Consider the following 13814-nt stretch of genomic DNA (forward strand, 5'->3'; position numbering starts at 1 on the left):
GGAGGGCTGGGGGCGGGCTGGGGCGGGCGGAAGGAGAGCCAGGCCGGAAGGAGGCTGCGAGAGGGCGGGAGGCAGGAGAGGGCCCGGAGCTGCTGGGCAGGAGCGGCGGCGCCGCCATGTCCGACAGCGAGAAGCTCAACCTGGACTCCATCATCGGGCGCCTGCTGGAAGGTGGGCAGGGGTAGGGAAGGGGCGCGCGCTCCATCCCCGGGCCCGTCGCCGTCCGGAAGTGGCGCGCGGGCGGGCCTGCGGCTCCCGGGGGCCAGCGTCGCTTGGGCGGGGACAGGCCGTGAGGTTCCGTGGACACGGCCACCTCCCCGTCCGCGCGCCGCGGCTTTGGAGTGGGCCCCGGGGTCGGGGCCGCACGCTTGGCCCGGACTCAGGGTGAGAGGCCGGCGAAGCTAGCTGGGAAAAGGGCCCGGAGCGGGGAGGCCTCGCTTGACAGGGTACTGAAAACAGGCGTCTCTCTCAGGCCTCCTGGGTGGCTGAGAGGGTCGGATCAGCCTTCGGAGGCCTGAGGCAGAGGTTTCGGGGCGGCTCCCTGGCAACAGTTGCCCATGATGGGAGGATATGACGCCTACTCCGATCCTGTCTGCGAGGTTAGGGTCCTAAGACCCCATTCCGTACCCAGTGCAGGGCTCACGGCCTGGAAAGAATGTGCAACTAACAGAGAACGAGATACGTGGTCTGTGCCTCAAATCCCGGGAGATTTTCCTGAGCCAGCCTATTCTTCTGGAGCTTGAGGCGCCTCTCAAGATCTGCGGTGAGCCCTTGCTCAGAACCCCCTAGCTTCCTGGAAATAGCCCCCACTCCCGCCCCACTGCCTGGTTTTCTTCTCGCCTTATGGCCTATTGCTGGCCCTGGGTTCAAGTTTAGATCTTGCTCCTATCTAGCCTTCTCTGGTTCCTAGGTGACATCCATGGCCAGTACTATGACCTTCTACGGCTGTTTGAGTATGGTGGCTTCCCCCCAGAGAGCAACTACCTTTTCTTGGGGGACTATGTGGACCGTGGCAAGCAGTCTTTGGAGACCATCTGCCTGCTGCTGGCCTATAAGATCAAATACCCTGAGAATTTCTTTCTGCTCCGTGGGAACCACGAGTGTGCCAGCATCAACCGCATCTACGGCTTCTATGATGAATGTGAGCTACCCAGAACTACATTCCCTGCTCTTCATAGGACCCTTACATTGGTCTGGTGCCCAGAGACCCCTTATGTACCATGACATGCTGTCATCACTGACACTTAGGAAGGGCCTGGTGAATGGAGATGCATGGAGGACTGCCCATTTGCTAAAGCTCCCCCCTCAGTCCTGCCTGATGACACTCACCTCTATTAAATCCCTTACCTAAGCATCTAAGGTATCTATCTGTAGGGTGCCTGTATGAATAAACCAGACATGCTTTTTAGTTTGGCCTGGTTTCTGGGAGTGGGTGCCAACATCGACCTTGGGCCAGACTGGAGTTCAGGTTCCTGTGTTAGAATTCTGGGAGACAGCCGGGCGGTGGTGGTGCAAGCCTTTAATCCCAGCACTCGGGAGGCAGAGGCAGGCGGATCTCTGTTAGTTCGAGGCCAGCCTGGTCTACAAGAGCTAGTTCCAGGACAGGAACCAAAAAGCTACGGAGAAACCCTGTCTCGAAAAAATCCAAAAAAAAAAAAAAAAAAAAAAGAATTCTGGGAGGCAGGATTAGGAGGACTGTGGATAGTGCAGGGAGGGGGGGCTCAAGCTCAGAGTAACCCACACAGTACCCTGGGGTGCGCAGAAAGCTAGCCCGAGGGTTGCGTGGGGTGGGTGGTCTTCCCTGTGAGCCATCTCCTTCTCCTGTGCAGGCAAGAGACGCTACAACATCAAACTGTGGAAAACGTTCACCGACTGCTTCAACTGCTTGCCCATTGCAGCCATTGTAGACGAGAAGATCTTCTGCTGCCACGGAGGTGAGAGTGGCAGTGGGGCCTATGCTTGGGGTTCCTGGGCCACATCCTTAGGGGCCTTGGAAAGTTGTTGGCAGAACTCTCCTCAGTTTCCTGGAATAGCTCTCCTTGAATCTCATCTTGGATGTCACTTATTGTAGGAAGTCAACTCACCACCCCCCAGTTTGGCTGCACTCTTTCCTGTTGTGGCATTTGGCATCCTGTAGGCAACTCACTCATCTCCTTGCTCTTTTAAAAGCTGAGGGATAATGAATTCTACCTGCCTGGACTTTAGGAGATCAAAAGAGGAGCCCATTGTGGTGGGGAGGGAGAGACTGATCCCCCAAGAGCTTCTGGGCATGGGAGAGCCCTTGCTTTTCGGTTTAAGGAAAACCTCCTTCCTCCAGGCCTGTCTCCAGACTTGCAGTCCATGGAGCAGATCAGGCGTATTATGCGGCCCACAGACGTGCCTGACCAGGGCCTCCTGTGTGATCTGCTGTGGTCTGACCCTGACAAGGATGTTCAAGGCTGGGGCGAGAATGACCGTGGTGTCTCCTTCACCTTTGGGGCTGAGGTGGTGGCCAAGTTCCTGCACAAGCATGATTTGGACCTCATCTGCCGGGCGCACCAGGTGGGCAGGTGGTCCTACAGCAAGCTGGGGATGGCCAGCTGCCTAACTTGTAGACCAAACATTTCCTATCCTTGCCCAGGTTGTAGAAGATGGCTATGAGTTCTTTGCCAAGAGGCAGTTGGTGACACTCTTCTCTGCTCCCAACTACTGTGGCGAGTTTGACAATGCCGGTGCCATGATGAGCGTGGATGAGACTCTTATGTGCTCCTTCCAGGTGGGTGTGGGAAAGAGGCTGTCAGGACTACCTGACTTAGTGCCAGGAACCTGACCCGCCCGCCTTTTCTCTTTCAGATCCTCAAGCCCGCTGACAAGAACAAGGGGAAGTATGGGCAGTTCAGTGGCCTGAACCCTGGAGGCCGTCCCATCACCCCACCCCGCAATTCTGCCAAAGCCAAGAAATAGCCTCCATGTGTTGCCCTTTTGCCCCAGACGATGGATTATTTGTACAGAAATCATGCTGCCATGGGTCACAGTCCCCTCAGGCCCACCCATCATGGGGAACACACAGCGTTAAGTGTCTTTTCCTTTCTTTTTTTAATGAATCAATAGCAGCGTCTAGTCCCCCAGGGCTCCCTCCCACCAGCACCTGTGGTGGCTGCAGTGGAAGCCTGGGGCCAAGGCTGCAGCTCAGGGCAATGGCAGACCAGATTGTGGGTCTCCAGCCTTGCACGGCTGGCAGCTGGATCCTGGGGCAACCCATCTGGTCTCTTGAATAAAGGTCAAAGCTGGATTCTCGCCATGGCCTCTGTCTCACTCATCCCAGACAGTGGGCCAGCAGCCCTTTGGTACGAAGCCACCTGGGGAGGCAGACTGACTGGCTGGACATGGGCCCAGCCAGGGCAACCCCACTGGCATGCTCAGGTTCAGAGGCTATTAGGATGCCAAGCCAAGGCCCAAGTATTGGGAAAGCAAGAGAAATTGTTCCTACCAACCACAGAAGGTCCCAGAGGTTTGATAGGAAGTTCATGATTGGCAGAGGGTAATCAGCACTTTTTAAAGAGGCAGGCAAGCCTGAGGAAGGTATGGCCTGTGGCTCTACAGTAAGAAAGAGGCGAGGAACCTATTTGGTGGCAGCTGGGCACCAGAAAGAGACATGATTGACACAGTTGAGTGAATAATATAGAACACAGACCAAACGTGGTAGCCTAGGCAGCTCTGAGATAGCTAAGTGGGGCCTACCCTAAGCATAGCCTCTTTTCCATGCCCAGGGACTGAGTACCAGCCCTGCCACTGGCTGGGCCTGCTTCTGGTCCATGGGCCATTGGATATAGGCTTCAGTTTCTCAAGTTCAGCCTTCACCATCACTGTCTTCAGCCAGCACAGGGCTGGGACCCTGTGGGGAGTGCACAGGGGCCAGGATGGAACCAAAGAAGAGTGAACGAAACTGGAAAGAGAATAGAGAAAGCCCAGTTAGTTCTAGGAGCGGCTTCCTTCCTCACCTCACAGTTCCTACCCCAACTTCCAGCTCCTACCTTCTTGGGTGGGGGAGTCCCAGGCACTGTACTGGGTTCAGCTTCCTCCTCTTCCTCTGAGGAGGGTGCAAGTGCAAGGTCATGGGAGGGCTGGGAGACATGTGGGAGGGAAGTGGAAGGCTGCGCCCGGGAGCCCTCGCTGCCCACGGTGGTTTCCATGGCAATCATGTAACAGTCGATGTCGTCATTGGTAAAGTCATCTAAGGGGGGTGTGCTGTAGGCAGAGACAGTATCAGCAAGGAACAGGGAAAGGAGGGATCCAGAGCAGGCCCCACTTTGGGAGGACTTGAGGCCTCAAGACTGCTGGTGAGCTTTTGGTTTTATTACTTCCTGATTTGGCTGGGAGGAAAGGATGCAGGGGTTAAGTGGGAGCTTCCTGCAGGGGGTGGAACTGGAACCCCTTTGATCAGAGTTCAGGTAGAGGCCTGAGGGAGGCATCCTGGGGGCCAATTTAGCTCAGCTGGGGGAGGGAAGCAACAGTCCTGTGAAGAGGGCCACGTGGGGCCCAATCCCTCACCTTCCCAAGGGAGAGGAGCTGGAGAGCACCAGAGCCTGGGGATATGCTGGGCCACAAGCCAGACCAAACTTCCTCTGCTTCCACTACACTGATCCCAGCCTCCCCAACCCACCTGCCCTTCCAGCCACCTGCTTCCCTGCACCAGGCAGCTCCCTGCCTCCCAGCAGCCCTTTCCCTCCTATCCTGGGAAGAGGCTCAGAGGGGTGGCCTCAGCTAGAGAAGGAAGCTAGCTGGACCTTGGGGATGCCTCTTTGGATGGGAGGGGTCTCAGAACAGCTGACCATGAAGGCTGGGAGCCCCGTAGAGGCTGGGGCCTGACAGGAAGTCTGTACTGGGGGAGGTACAGAAGGTAGCAGTAGCAGGCTCAGCCTGAGGGGTAGGGTAGAGGGGGAGAGCAGGATGGGTGTCCTTACCTGTGAGCCTCCTTCTGAGGCACTGGCTGGCAGGGCTTTGGGGAGCACAGGTCTTGGGAACATGGGTCTTGTTCTAAGAGTGTGGCCAAGACAAAGTGGCCGTCCAGCAAAGAATCCTCAATGGTAAAGATGACTGGCCTAGGTCAAGGAATGGGGGTGAGCTAGGCCAGCCTGCTCTGCTCTAGACATCCCAGAGCCCTCTCTCCTCCCCGATCTCCAAACCTAAAATTACCTTCCTGGAACATCAAAGTGGACGCTAAGAGACAAGTTTGCTGACTCTGCAAAGCTCAGGAGCCCCTGGGATGGAAGAAGCAGGCAGTGAGAGCCCATGTTGGGTAGAAAGACCAGCTGGCGGTGCTAGTGAACTCACCCGAAATTCCTTGAGGCAGAAGGTGACAGCTATCCCTTCTGGGGCCTGCAGCTGCTGGAAGTCCTCCTCCCCAATGCTGGTCTCAGTCACCATGGCTTTGTTGGCATTATCTACAGGGCAGGCACAGGGGGAGCTAAAGGTCTTGAGCTCTGGCCTCAGCCCAGCTGTTCCCTCTTGGGGGAAGTCTAATTCCCTCACCTGCCTCCTCCTCCTGGTAGCTGCGCAGGATGACCCGCTGGCCATGCCCAATGCCCAGTGTGACCTCAGTCAGCGCCAGGGGAAAGGACAGAACAGCCTCTGCCAGAACCCTGTGACAAAGGACACAGCAGATGTACGTGAGGTGCTTTGTCCACTCGAGGACTGGGGAGGTATGAGTCAAGTATGTACAGCCTCAACAAAGCCGGGGCATGCAGGATGGGCCGGCAGCGCTGCACGGTGTGGAACAAAGGACTGTTTGCTAAAACAAAGCCTGGGCACGCAGGATGAGCCGGCAGCGCTGCACGCTGCACAGTGTGGAACAAAGGGCTGTTTGCTAAAGGACCAAGAAACACGACTACAGGGCAAAGGCCCGGCACATCCCTAGTACAAAGGGGGAAAATGGAAAGCTGGGTGCAGGGCACACTGCTCTTCGTCACAGCTACTTTGAGGGGTGGGTGGGGTCGTTTAAAAACACGTTCTCTTTATGTAGTCCTGGCTGACCTCAAACATGGAGGAGCAATCCACCTGCCCTCTTCTTAAATAGCTGGGATCACAGGTGTGCACCACCACACCCAACCCAGCTACTGAACCCAGGAGCTCACGGTCAACTTGTATAAAATAGCAACACCTTGCACCCACACACAAAAATGGAAAAGGGGTAGATCCTTTTTGTTTTGTTTTTGAGACAGGGTTTCTCTGTGTAACAGCCCTAGCTAGCTGTCCTGGAACTAGCTCTGTAGACCAGGCTTGGCCTAGAACTCACAGAGATCCGCCTGCCTTTGCCTTCAGAGTGCTGGGATTAAAGGCGTGTGCCACTACAGCCTGGCCTGGTTCTGGTGATTTTTGAGACAGGGTTTATATAGAGCTCTGGTTGGCCTGGAACTCAGAGTTCCGTCTGCCTCTGCCTCCCAAGTAATAAGATTAAAGGTGTGTGTCACCACGTGAGGCCTTGGCTCCCACCTTCTAATGTTACGTATTACTGAACGTGTGCAGAAAGGTAACACCTAGATTTGCTTCAGGACAACTTCAGGAGCTGGAACTATAGCTCAGTGGAATGTGCAGTCTTTGGGTTGCAGCCAAGCACTAGGGGCAGGGGAAGAGCACCTGGTATCTATATTTGGATTTTTTTAAATTTATTTATTATGTATACAATATTCTGTCTGTGTGTATGCCTGCAGGCCAGAAGAGGGCACCAGACCCCATTACAGATGGTTGTGAGCCACCATGTGGTTGCTGAGAATTGAACTCAGGACCTTTGGAAGAGCAGGCAATGCTCTTAACCTCTGAGCCATCTCTCCAGCCCCCTATATTTGGATTTTTAAAAATCATTTTTGTGGGCGTGCATGTGCTGCGGAGGAAAGGGGTACGCAGATGCCCTGGCACACAGGTGCCCTGGCGCACAGGTGATGATCCGGGACAACCCACAGGAGTCAGTACTCCTTCTGCCGTGGGGGTTCTGGGATTTTAAACCTGACAGCTCAGCCTAATTGCTGAGTCAACTTACTGACTTCTATATTTGAAATTAAATTAGAAAGAGAAGCAGCTGGGGCTGGGAATTTAGCTGGGTGGTAGAGTACCTAGCAAGCACAAGGACCTAGGTTCTGGTGCCAGTACTGAGGGGGGAAAATATGACAAAATTGCAATTGCTAATTTTTAGTAAGAAACAACCCTTAGTGCAAATTTCTCTCCATCACTATTAACAGACCCTCGGGAAGCTGATATTGGGACCTGAGGGGACTTTCAGTCACTCAATGGAAAGTGTCCAGCATGGGTAGGGGAGAGTCTACTGTGCTCTGGACTGGTCTTCAGGGACCTTCACCTCTGCTGGAGCCCACATTCTCCTTGCCCTGCAGTCTCTTGATGCCGGCTGGTGAATTGCTCACCTAGACTCCAGCTTCCTTCCCAGGCTCTTCCTTTAACTCAGAGTCTAGACCCTGGCAGTTAGGAAGCAGCTGCTTTAAGGACACCTCAGAAGAACGAGATCAGAGGGCTTTGAAGCTGTGACAAGGACAAACTTCAAGGATACTGAGGTCATACAAGAGATCCTTTCTAGAAAAGTAGTCAAAGCATGCCTGAGCAGCAGAGAGCCAGGCCAGGCCCCTGGGATACAGAAGGCAGAACCCCATGTCAATGGTCATGGGGGTGGGCAGTAGCCTGTGTGTTCGAAGAGCCAGGTAAGGGCCCAAATGTGCACTGAGCTGGGAGGTCTTGACACAGAAACCTCGTTTCCCTCATAAAGAAAGCGGTGCCTTGCCTTTATGTATGTTCTATCTGAATGTCCACGAGCAGAGTCAGACTTTCTCGGGCAGTGGGCCTTCTCAAGTCTGTCCACCTTGTTTATTTGAGACAGAGTCTTTCACTGGCCTGGGGTTGTGAATCCCAGGAATCTTGTTTCTACCCCTGCCCCCCAAGACTAGAGTTACAAGTGGACAGCACACATCTTTATAGGGGCTCTGGGACTCAAAACCAGGCCCTCGCGCTTGCATATCGGACTTGCTGAGTTATCTCCCCAGCACACACGCCCTTGTTGAGAGTCTCAGGGTATCTGGGTTAGTCTGGAAACTCACTGGCCTTGAAACTCCTGATCCTCCCACGTCCACCCAAGAACTTCTGGGATGATGGGCGTAAGTTAACCAAGCCTAGTAAAAAACGGCGTGTTCCCAGAATGACACTTAAAAGCCCCAAAGACGAAGCCTGAAGCAGGGCGTACTCACCGTGCTGGGGCACGGAGCAGGTGGGGGCACAAGGCTGGGTTGAAGACAGCTTGTAGGGACTCACAGTCCTGGAAGGAGAGGTTGTGTGTTTTCTTGACCCCTGGGAAAGGAGAAAGGGTGTCAGTGGGCTTGACAACCTTCACTTCCCCCACACCCACGGAGGGAACTGGCCAGCTGCTTGCTCACCATACTTGCAGTGGAGCTGGACCACCAGGTGGCTGTTGCTGCCACTGAGAGAGATGCAGCACTTCTCCACAGACTTCTCCACCATCGCCAGGGAGCGGAAGACGGACAGGAAGGACTGGGCAGGGTAGGACAAGAGCCTGGCACTGTGCCTCCATGAACCAGATCTACATCCCGTGTAGGTCCTGGTCCATCACTGGCCCAACAAAGCTTTAAATGGGGCTCCCACTGAATGCAGGATGTCTGCACACTTCCAGGCCATGTCCATGCTGTTTCCTTTGCAGGGAAGGGCTGCTAACCTTTTCTTGACCAACTCGAATGTCACCACCCTCTCCACAGCTCTTACAACCTTCTAATGTCTAGACATCTTTTACCTCCCTTTGCATGGAATTGCTCCCACTCGAGGCTAACTCCCCAGTAATTATTTACTGGGCGCCCTGGCAGAGGCACAGCTGTGAAGATGCTTCGGCTGGTTCTCACCTTCATCAGGATCTTACAGCGCAGCAGGTCCTGACCAGGGGAAGCTGCCTGGTACTGCTGGAAGAAGAGTGGAGCGAAGAGAAAGCAGGCATAGGCAGAACGGGAAGAGTTCACAGTCCGCAACGAGAGCTGAGACACAAAAAGCAGGGGAGATACAGTCAGGGGCAACAGCAGGCCCACCCCAATGGTCTGCTTTTTCACCCTATGGCCCTCCTCTTCCATCGCTTACTGAAACTCTCCTTCCCTCCTGCCGTATAACAAGACCTTATGCATGTGGACCTCCCAGTGTTCCGTGGCCCAGGGTCTGCCATGCTTGCTTTCCCCCTAAATTACTTCAGCCCCACCCTGCCTACCACTTGGCGCTTTAGGGAGGGCAAGTGCCCTCTGTACACACATGCAGCCTCAGAAGTCAGGGCCCAAGCTGATGCCCCACCAACCCAAGAGGAAAATAACTGCGCCGAAATACCTGCCCACACCATCATATTATGCAAGGCCGAGAGTGAGAGCCAGTCTAGGCTTCCCATTCCCCATAGAACCCGCCCCACCCGAGTCCCACCTCTTACCCCGTCCTTCAAGGGTTCCAGATAGAGCTCGTCCCCGATTCGGGATAGCGAATGGACAGCCTTGCCCAGCACTGCAGGGAGGAGAGCAGAAAGAGATTAGGGAGACTCCTAGGGTTTGTTCACGTGTCCCGCCGCCAGGCACATCCAAACTCACCCTTCACGTTGCCGCCGGTGATCAGGCACTTCATGGTTCACCAGCACTTAACTTGAACCTAATTTGCAACCATACCCGGACCGGACCTGACCCACAGCGAATCCCAGTCACTACGAACGAACTACTTGAGTTCCCTTCCCGCGCACCGGCTCCTTCCTTCCCTCCGCCCCCCGCCAGTCCGGCCTCCGCACCCTTATTGGTCCACCCGAGGCACCTCCGTCACGTGAGAAAAACGTTCCTTGGCTCTGGTGTCACGTGATTCAGTCAGTTCCCGGGGTGTGGCCTTCGTCACGTGACTCCAGAGTGCGAGCTCCTGAGTCATTCATCAGGTGTGGGTCCCCCTGCCCAACTCTAACCTTCCACGCCTTGGAGAGCTCTGCAGCTCCACTGGGCCCCGCTGGGCACATGGGACGACGGGCCCATAGGACGGAGCTCCGAAGAGCAAGGTGCCTGCCCCAAGGATCAAGCCCTGGACCAGAGTCCAAACCTGGACCGAGTAGACATTCCCCGGTCGCTAACTTACAGTGAAAACGGGGTTACAGGGTCAAAGCAAGACAGCTTGTGGACTGGGAACTGAAGTGGCTGCAATCACCAGCTCCTCCGAAAAGTTAATGTAACCTGCTTCAAGAGCCTGGAGAAGGAAGGGCTGTTCATCCTGGTTTCAAGATCCTTCATTGGTCTCCATAAATACACGGATTTATGGGTTCTGGGGCAGAGAAAAGGTACAAGGATGGACCTGACAGGAGGAACAGAGGTGCAATGGAGTGGGAGCATATCGGTAGGTGGAAGTTCCTGAGCCTTGGTTGGGGCTGAAGCCATGAACTGGGAAGCCTTGCAAAGGCTAAAGCACTACACATGGTTTGTGTGCATCTTACCAGTTACCCGAGACTGTGAAAGGATGAGGGTTATCTGCTGGAAGACCTTCGCCTTGACCTGGGTTAGTTCCCTCAAGTGTTGAAGGGACTGCCCAGAACAACGTATCTCCCATTACCCCTGTAGTCCTGTGGATGACGGGAGGCTCTATTTGTTACCCAGCCCCTCTTTGTTTTTCTGGGCTCCTCTTGCTCTCCCTTTCCACATCCAAGGCACCCAGCAGTGTAAATGTAGAAGCCAACCTTCAGCTCGTTAGCCCGAGCAGTCCTGCCCACTCCATTGTTCAGTAGCCCCTGGCTGTCATCTCCAGGACAGATGGCAATATGGCCTCTCTTCCCTCTCCACTGCGCTCCTTTCAAACACAGTTCCCAATGATCTGCCTCCACCATTAGCTCTCCTGGCCGGAGTCCAGTCTCAAGATCTTGAATCTTCAGGATCCAGGTCCCACCCAGGTCACCCACCTGGGATCACCTAGCTCCAAAGCCCTGTTAGGCCCTTTGGTTGTCACTTCAGCTGCCTCTCTCGTGCTGGCATCTCCTCCTGGGCTCAGCAGCAATGGTTCCCTTTGTTGTCATGGTGCTTATCGGTTTTCCTTTGTGTTTAATATTTGTGTTCCCTGCTCTTGTGGCAGCTGCATGTAGGCAGGGACTGCTTCTGTTTATTTTGTTGCTCTGTGTTCCTCAGACACAGCTTAGGATTCATAGGTGTTAAGCCAGGTATGATGGCTCATATTAATCCCTATCACTAGGGAGACTGCGAGTTTGAGAGGCCAACCTGGGCTACATAGCAAGACACTGTCAAAAAGAAAAAGAAAGAAGAAGTTGCCAGGCAGTGGTGGCATGCCTTTAATCCCAGCACTGCATTTGGGAGCCAGAGACAGGTGGATCTCTGTGAGTTCTGTCTACAGACCGAGCTCTAGGACAGATTCCAAAGTTACACAGAAATCCTGTCTCGAAAAAAACCAAATAAATAAATAAATAAATCACTCTAAGTGGTAAGAAAAAGGGATCCAGCTTGCACCCTCTACCCATAGCACCCCTTTCCTTATAACCACCCCCCATACTCAGCACACCCCCAAACATAACTGCAGAGCCAGGCATGGTGGCATGTGTTTGTAATCTTAGCTTCTTGGGAGGCTGAGGCAGAAAAATCACAAATTCAAAGCCCATTGAGATTACATAGGGAGATCAAAGCCAGTCTTGGCAACTTAGGGAGAAAGGTCTGGTGGGCCAGGGTGACACGGCTAAAAGTGCTTGCCGTGCAGGTCTGACAAGATGCCAACCCCAGAAGCCACAGTGGAAGGAGAGGGCTGATTTCTGAAAGTTGTCCTCTGCCACAATTGCTCTGTGTCGTGTACGTACTCTCAACACACTGATAGAGGAAAGAAAAACTAAAGCACTGGAATGTATCTCTGAGTAGAGCACTTGCCTAACATTTAAAAAAAAAAAAAAAAACCTTGGTTTAGCCAGGTGTGGTGGTGGAGCACGCCCTTAACACCAGCAATTGGGAGGGAGGCAGAAGCAGCTGGAAGCCAGTTTGATCTACAGAGTGAGTTCCTGGGCAGCCAGAGCTATACAGAGAAACCCTGTCTCGAAAACAAACAAAAGCCCTGGGTTCTACACTGACACAGATTTGGCTGTTGATTTCCTGTTTCTTCCTCCCAAAATATCCTCCCACCCTAGCCAGGACTGGGTAAGTGTGGGCCTCAGACATTCTCTGTTTCCTCCCCTGACCCCTGCCTGAGCAACCAGACTCAACAGGAGGCGAAGAATAAGGCTGTTAACCGTTACACTTCTGCCTGACACATCAAGCCCAGGCACTGTCCGCCTGAGGTCATATGCATGGGCAAAAGGAGATGGGGACGCGTTGGTCACCCTCCCACTCACCTGCTCAGTGCTGGAAACCATCTGAACCTTCTGCTGTACACTGGGCTGTGGGGGTGGGATGGGAACACAGGGAACACAGGATGCTCACCCTGACCCCTTCCAACCTGACACTTAGATCCTGCAGGGCTTCTCTGTGCTGCAACCCATGCCTCTGCAGTGGTCTAGTGGGAGGCGTTCTAATCCACCTCTCTGCCTTGCAGTCAGCACATCCAGCCATGCACTTTAGCCCCAGGAGCGCAGTGGGAGAGGAGGAGCTGGGACCCACAGAGACCTTGTCATATTGGGTGAGAGATGAATTACCCAAAAAGTACTTGGGTCCATCCTAAAAGGAGAGCAAGTGTGGCTCCAACTCTACACATAGATGACCTGGAGCAAGTCAAGACCCCTCTCTGCATCTCTTTTTCTCCCTCAAATGCAGTTGGATGTGATGCTCTCTTGGAATTCAACTCCTAAACTTTAGAGTGCTCACCTTCCCCACGTTAGAGGCAGCTTCCTACAAGTAGGTACATCTGTGTAAACAGAAGTGTATCTGGAGATGGCGATGCAGAGCGGTCACCATTTCAAACCTTGTGAATCGTTGTCTTCAGGTATCCCTTCCCTTCAATGGCCTCTCCTCACCTAGCTGCTTAGGGCTGAATCACAGGAATCCCAAAACTAGGCCTTGGTGCTCAGCCATTCACTAGTTCAACCCATCCTAGGTGTGATTTCCCAAGTATGGGGCAGAGGCAAGATAAAGCTCCCTGCTCTTGGACAACAGGCGCTGTGAGGGAAGGACAGAGGGATGCTGGTGAGGGGAAGGAGAGCCTCCTCTAGAAGAGCGTGGCTAGGTTAGACGTTTGCCTGATCCCCGAGGGAGGGAGTGAGCTGCACCAGTGAGGGTCAAAGCTCTGGCCAGCGGTGGAGCTGAAATGAAGGGGACACAGCCGACAACAGAGGCTCACCAAAGCCCCCGTGAAGCTGCACCTGGGAGGCGGCCAGGAGTCTGTGGCTCTGGGAACATGTTATCAGTCAGTCAGATCGGGCGCATCAAGAAGGCTCTGTCCCTCCAGGGTATGTCCTGTGCAGTCCTACTTATGGGTGGCATTGCTCCGGGAGTTCTGCTAGACTGGAGTCATTGAAAAGCAGAAGGGCAAAGGAGTTTGGGGAGTTGGGGTTCACTTGAGTTTGTCTTGAGCTAGGCTGTACATACAAGATATGGCCTTTGTGTACTTACTCTGGGATAGCCAACTGGACAGGGTAGCTCTGACTGTTGGGACACTAGGAAGGGAGAACCCCACTTGGCCTGTTTGTGATGCATGTGTGCCGCCAACCCCACTGCCAAATCCTGCCCAGGCTTTCTTGTTTCCTGGCCTTTGTCCCAGCTATCAGAACAATGTTTGGCAGGTGGCATTGGTTTGGTACATTTATGCTGAATAACCAAAGAGCAAAGATTCAGAACCTTTGCAAGCCT

The 13814-nt window shown here is 54.0% G+C and overlaps 2 protein-coding genes across 2 annotated transcripts; one reads left to right on the forward strand and one right to left on the reverse strand.

Moving 5' to 3' along the window:
• Window positions 1-18: 18 nt before the first annotated feature.
• Ppp1ca (protein phosphatase 1 catalytic subunit alpha) lies at window positions 19-3276 on the forward strand. The gene is made up of 7 exons (XM_075973026.1): window positions 19-171; window positions 632-763; window positions 911-1141; window positions 1830-1934; window positions 2318-2541; window positions 2621-2755; window positions 2833-3276. Exons 1-7 carry the CDS (start codon window positions 117-119, stop codon window positions 2941-2943), a joined length of 993 nt encoding a protein of 330 aa, XP_075829141.1. The 5' UTR covers window positions 19-116; the 3' UTR covers window positions 2944-3276.
• Rad9a (RAD9 checkpoint clamp component A) lies at window positions 3057-11309 on the reverse strand. Its single transcript, XM_075973025.1, has 11 exons — window positions 9606-11309; window positions 9452-9522; window positions 8889-9017; window positions 8412-8526; window positions 8226-8325; window positions 5512-5621; window positions 5314-5423; window positions 5176-5240; window positions 4944-5081; window positions 4014-4227; window positions 3057-3925 (listed from the first exon to the last, which is right to left on the reverse strand). The coding sequence occupies exons 1-11, from the start codon at window positions 9637-9639 to the stop codon at window positions 3830-3832; spliced, it is 1182 nt and encodes a 393-aa protein (XP_075829140.1). The 5' UTR covers window positions 9640-11309; the 3' UTR covers window positions 3057-3829.
• Window positions 11310-13814: the final 2505 nt, after the last annotated feature.

The sequence above is a fragment of the Microtus pennsylvanicus genome, chromosome 5 (assembly GCF_037038515.1).
Source record: "Microtus pennsylvanicus isolate mMicPen1 chromosome 5, mMicPen1.hap1, whole genome shotgun sequence".
NCBI classification, from domain to species: Eukaryota; Metazoa; Chordata; class Mammalia; order Rodentia; family Cricetidae; genus Microtus; species Microtus pennsylvanicus.

Coding starts and splice junctions, on each gene's coding strand:
- Rad9a (XM_075973025.1), bottom strand. CDS start 9,639: ATGAAGTGCCTGATCACCGGCGGCAACGTGAAGG. Junction 8,326..8,411: donor CCAGCTCCACTGCAAGTATG/GTGAGCAAGCAG, acceptor CTCCTTTCCCAG/GGGTCAAGAAAACACACAAC. Junction 4,228..4,943: donor CCTCAGAAGGAGGCTCACAG/GTAAGGACACCC, acceptor CTCTGCCTACAG/CACACCCCCCTTAGATGACT.
- Ppp1ca (XM_075973026.1), top strand. CDS start 117: ATGTCCGACAGCGAGAAGCTCAACCTGGACTCCATCATCGGGCGCCTG. Junction 172..631: donor CATCGGGCGCCTGCTGGAAG/GTGGGCAGGGGT, acceptor TTCCGTACCCAG/TGCAGGGCTCACGGCCTGGA. Junction 1,935..2,317: donor GATCTTCTGCTGCCACGGAG/GTGAGAGTGGCA, acceptor TCCTTCCTCCAG/GCCTGTCTCCAGACTTGCAG.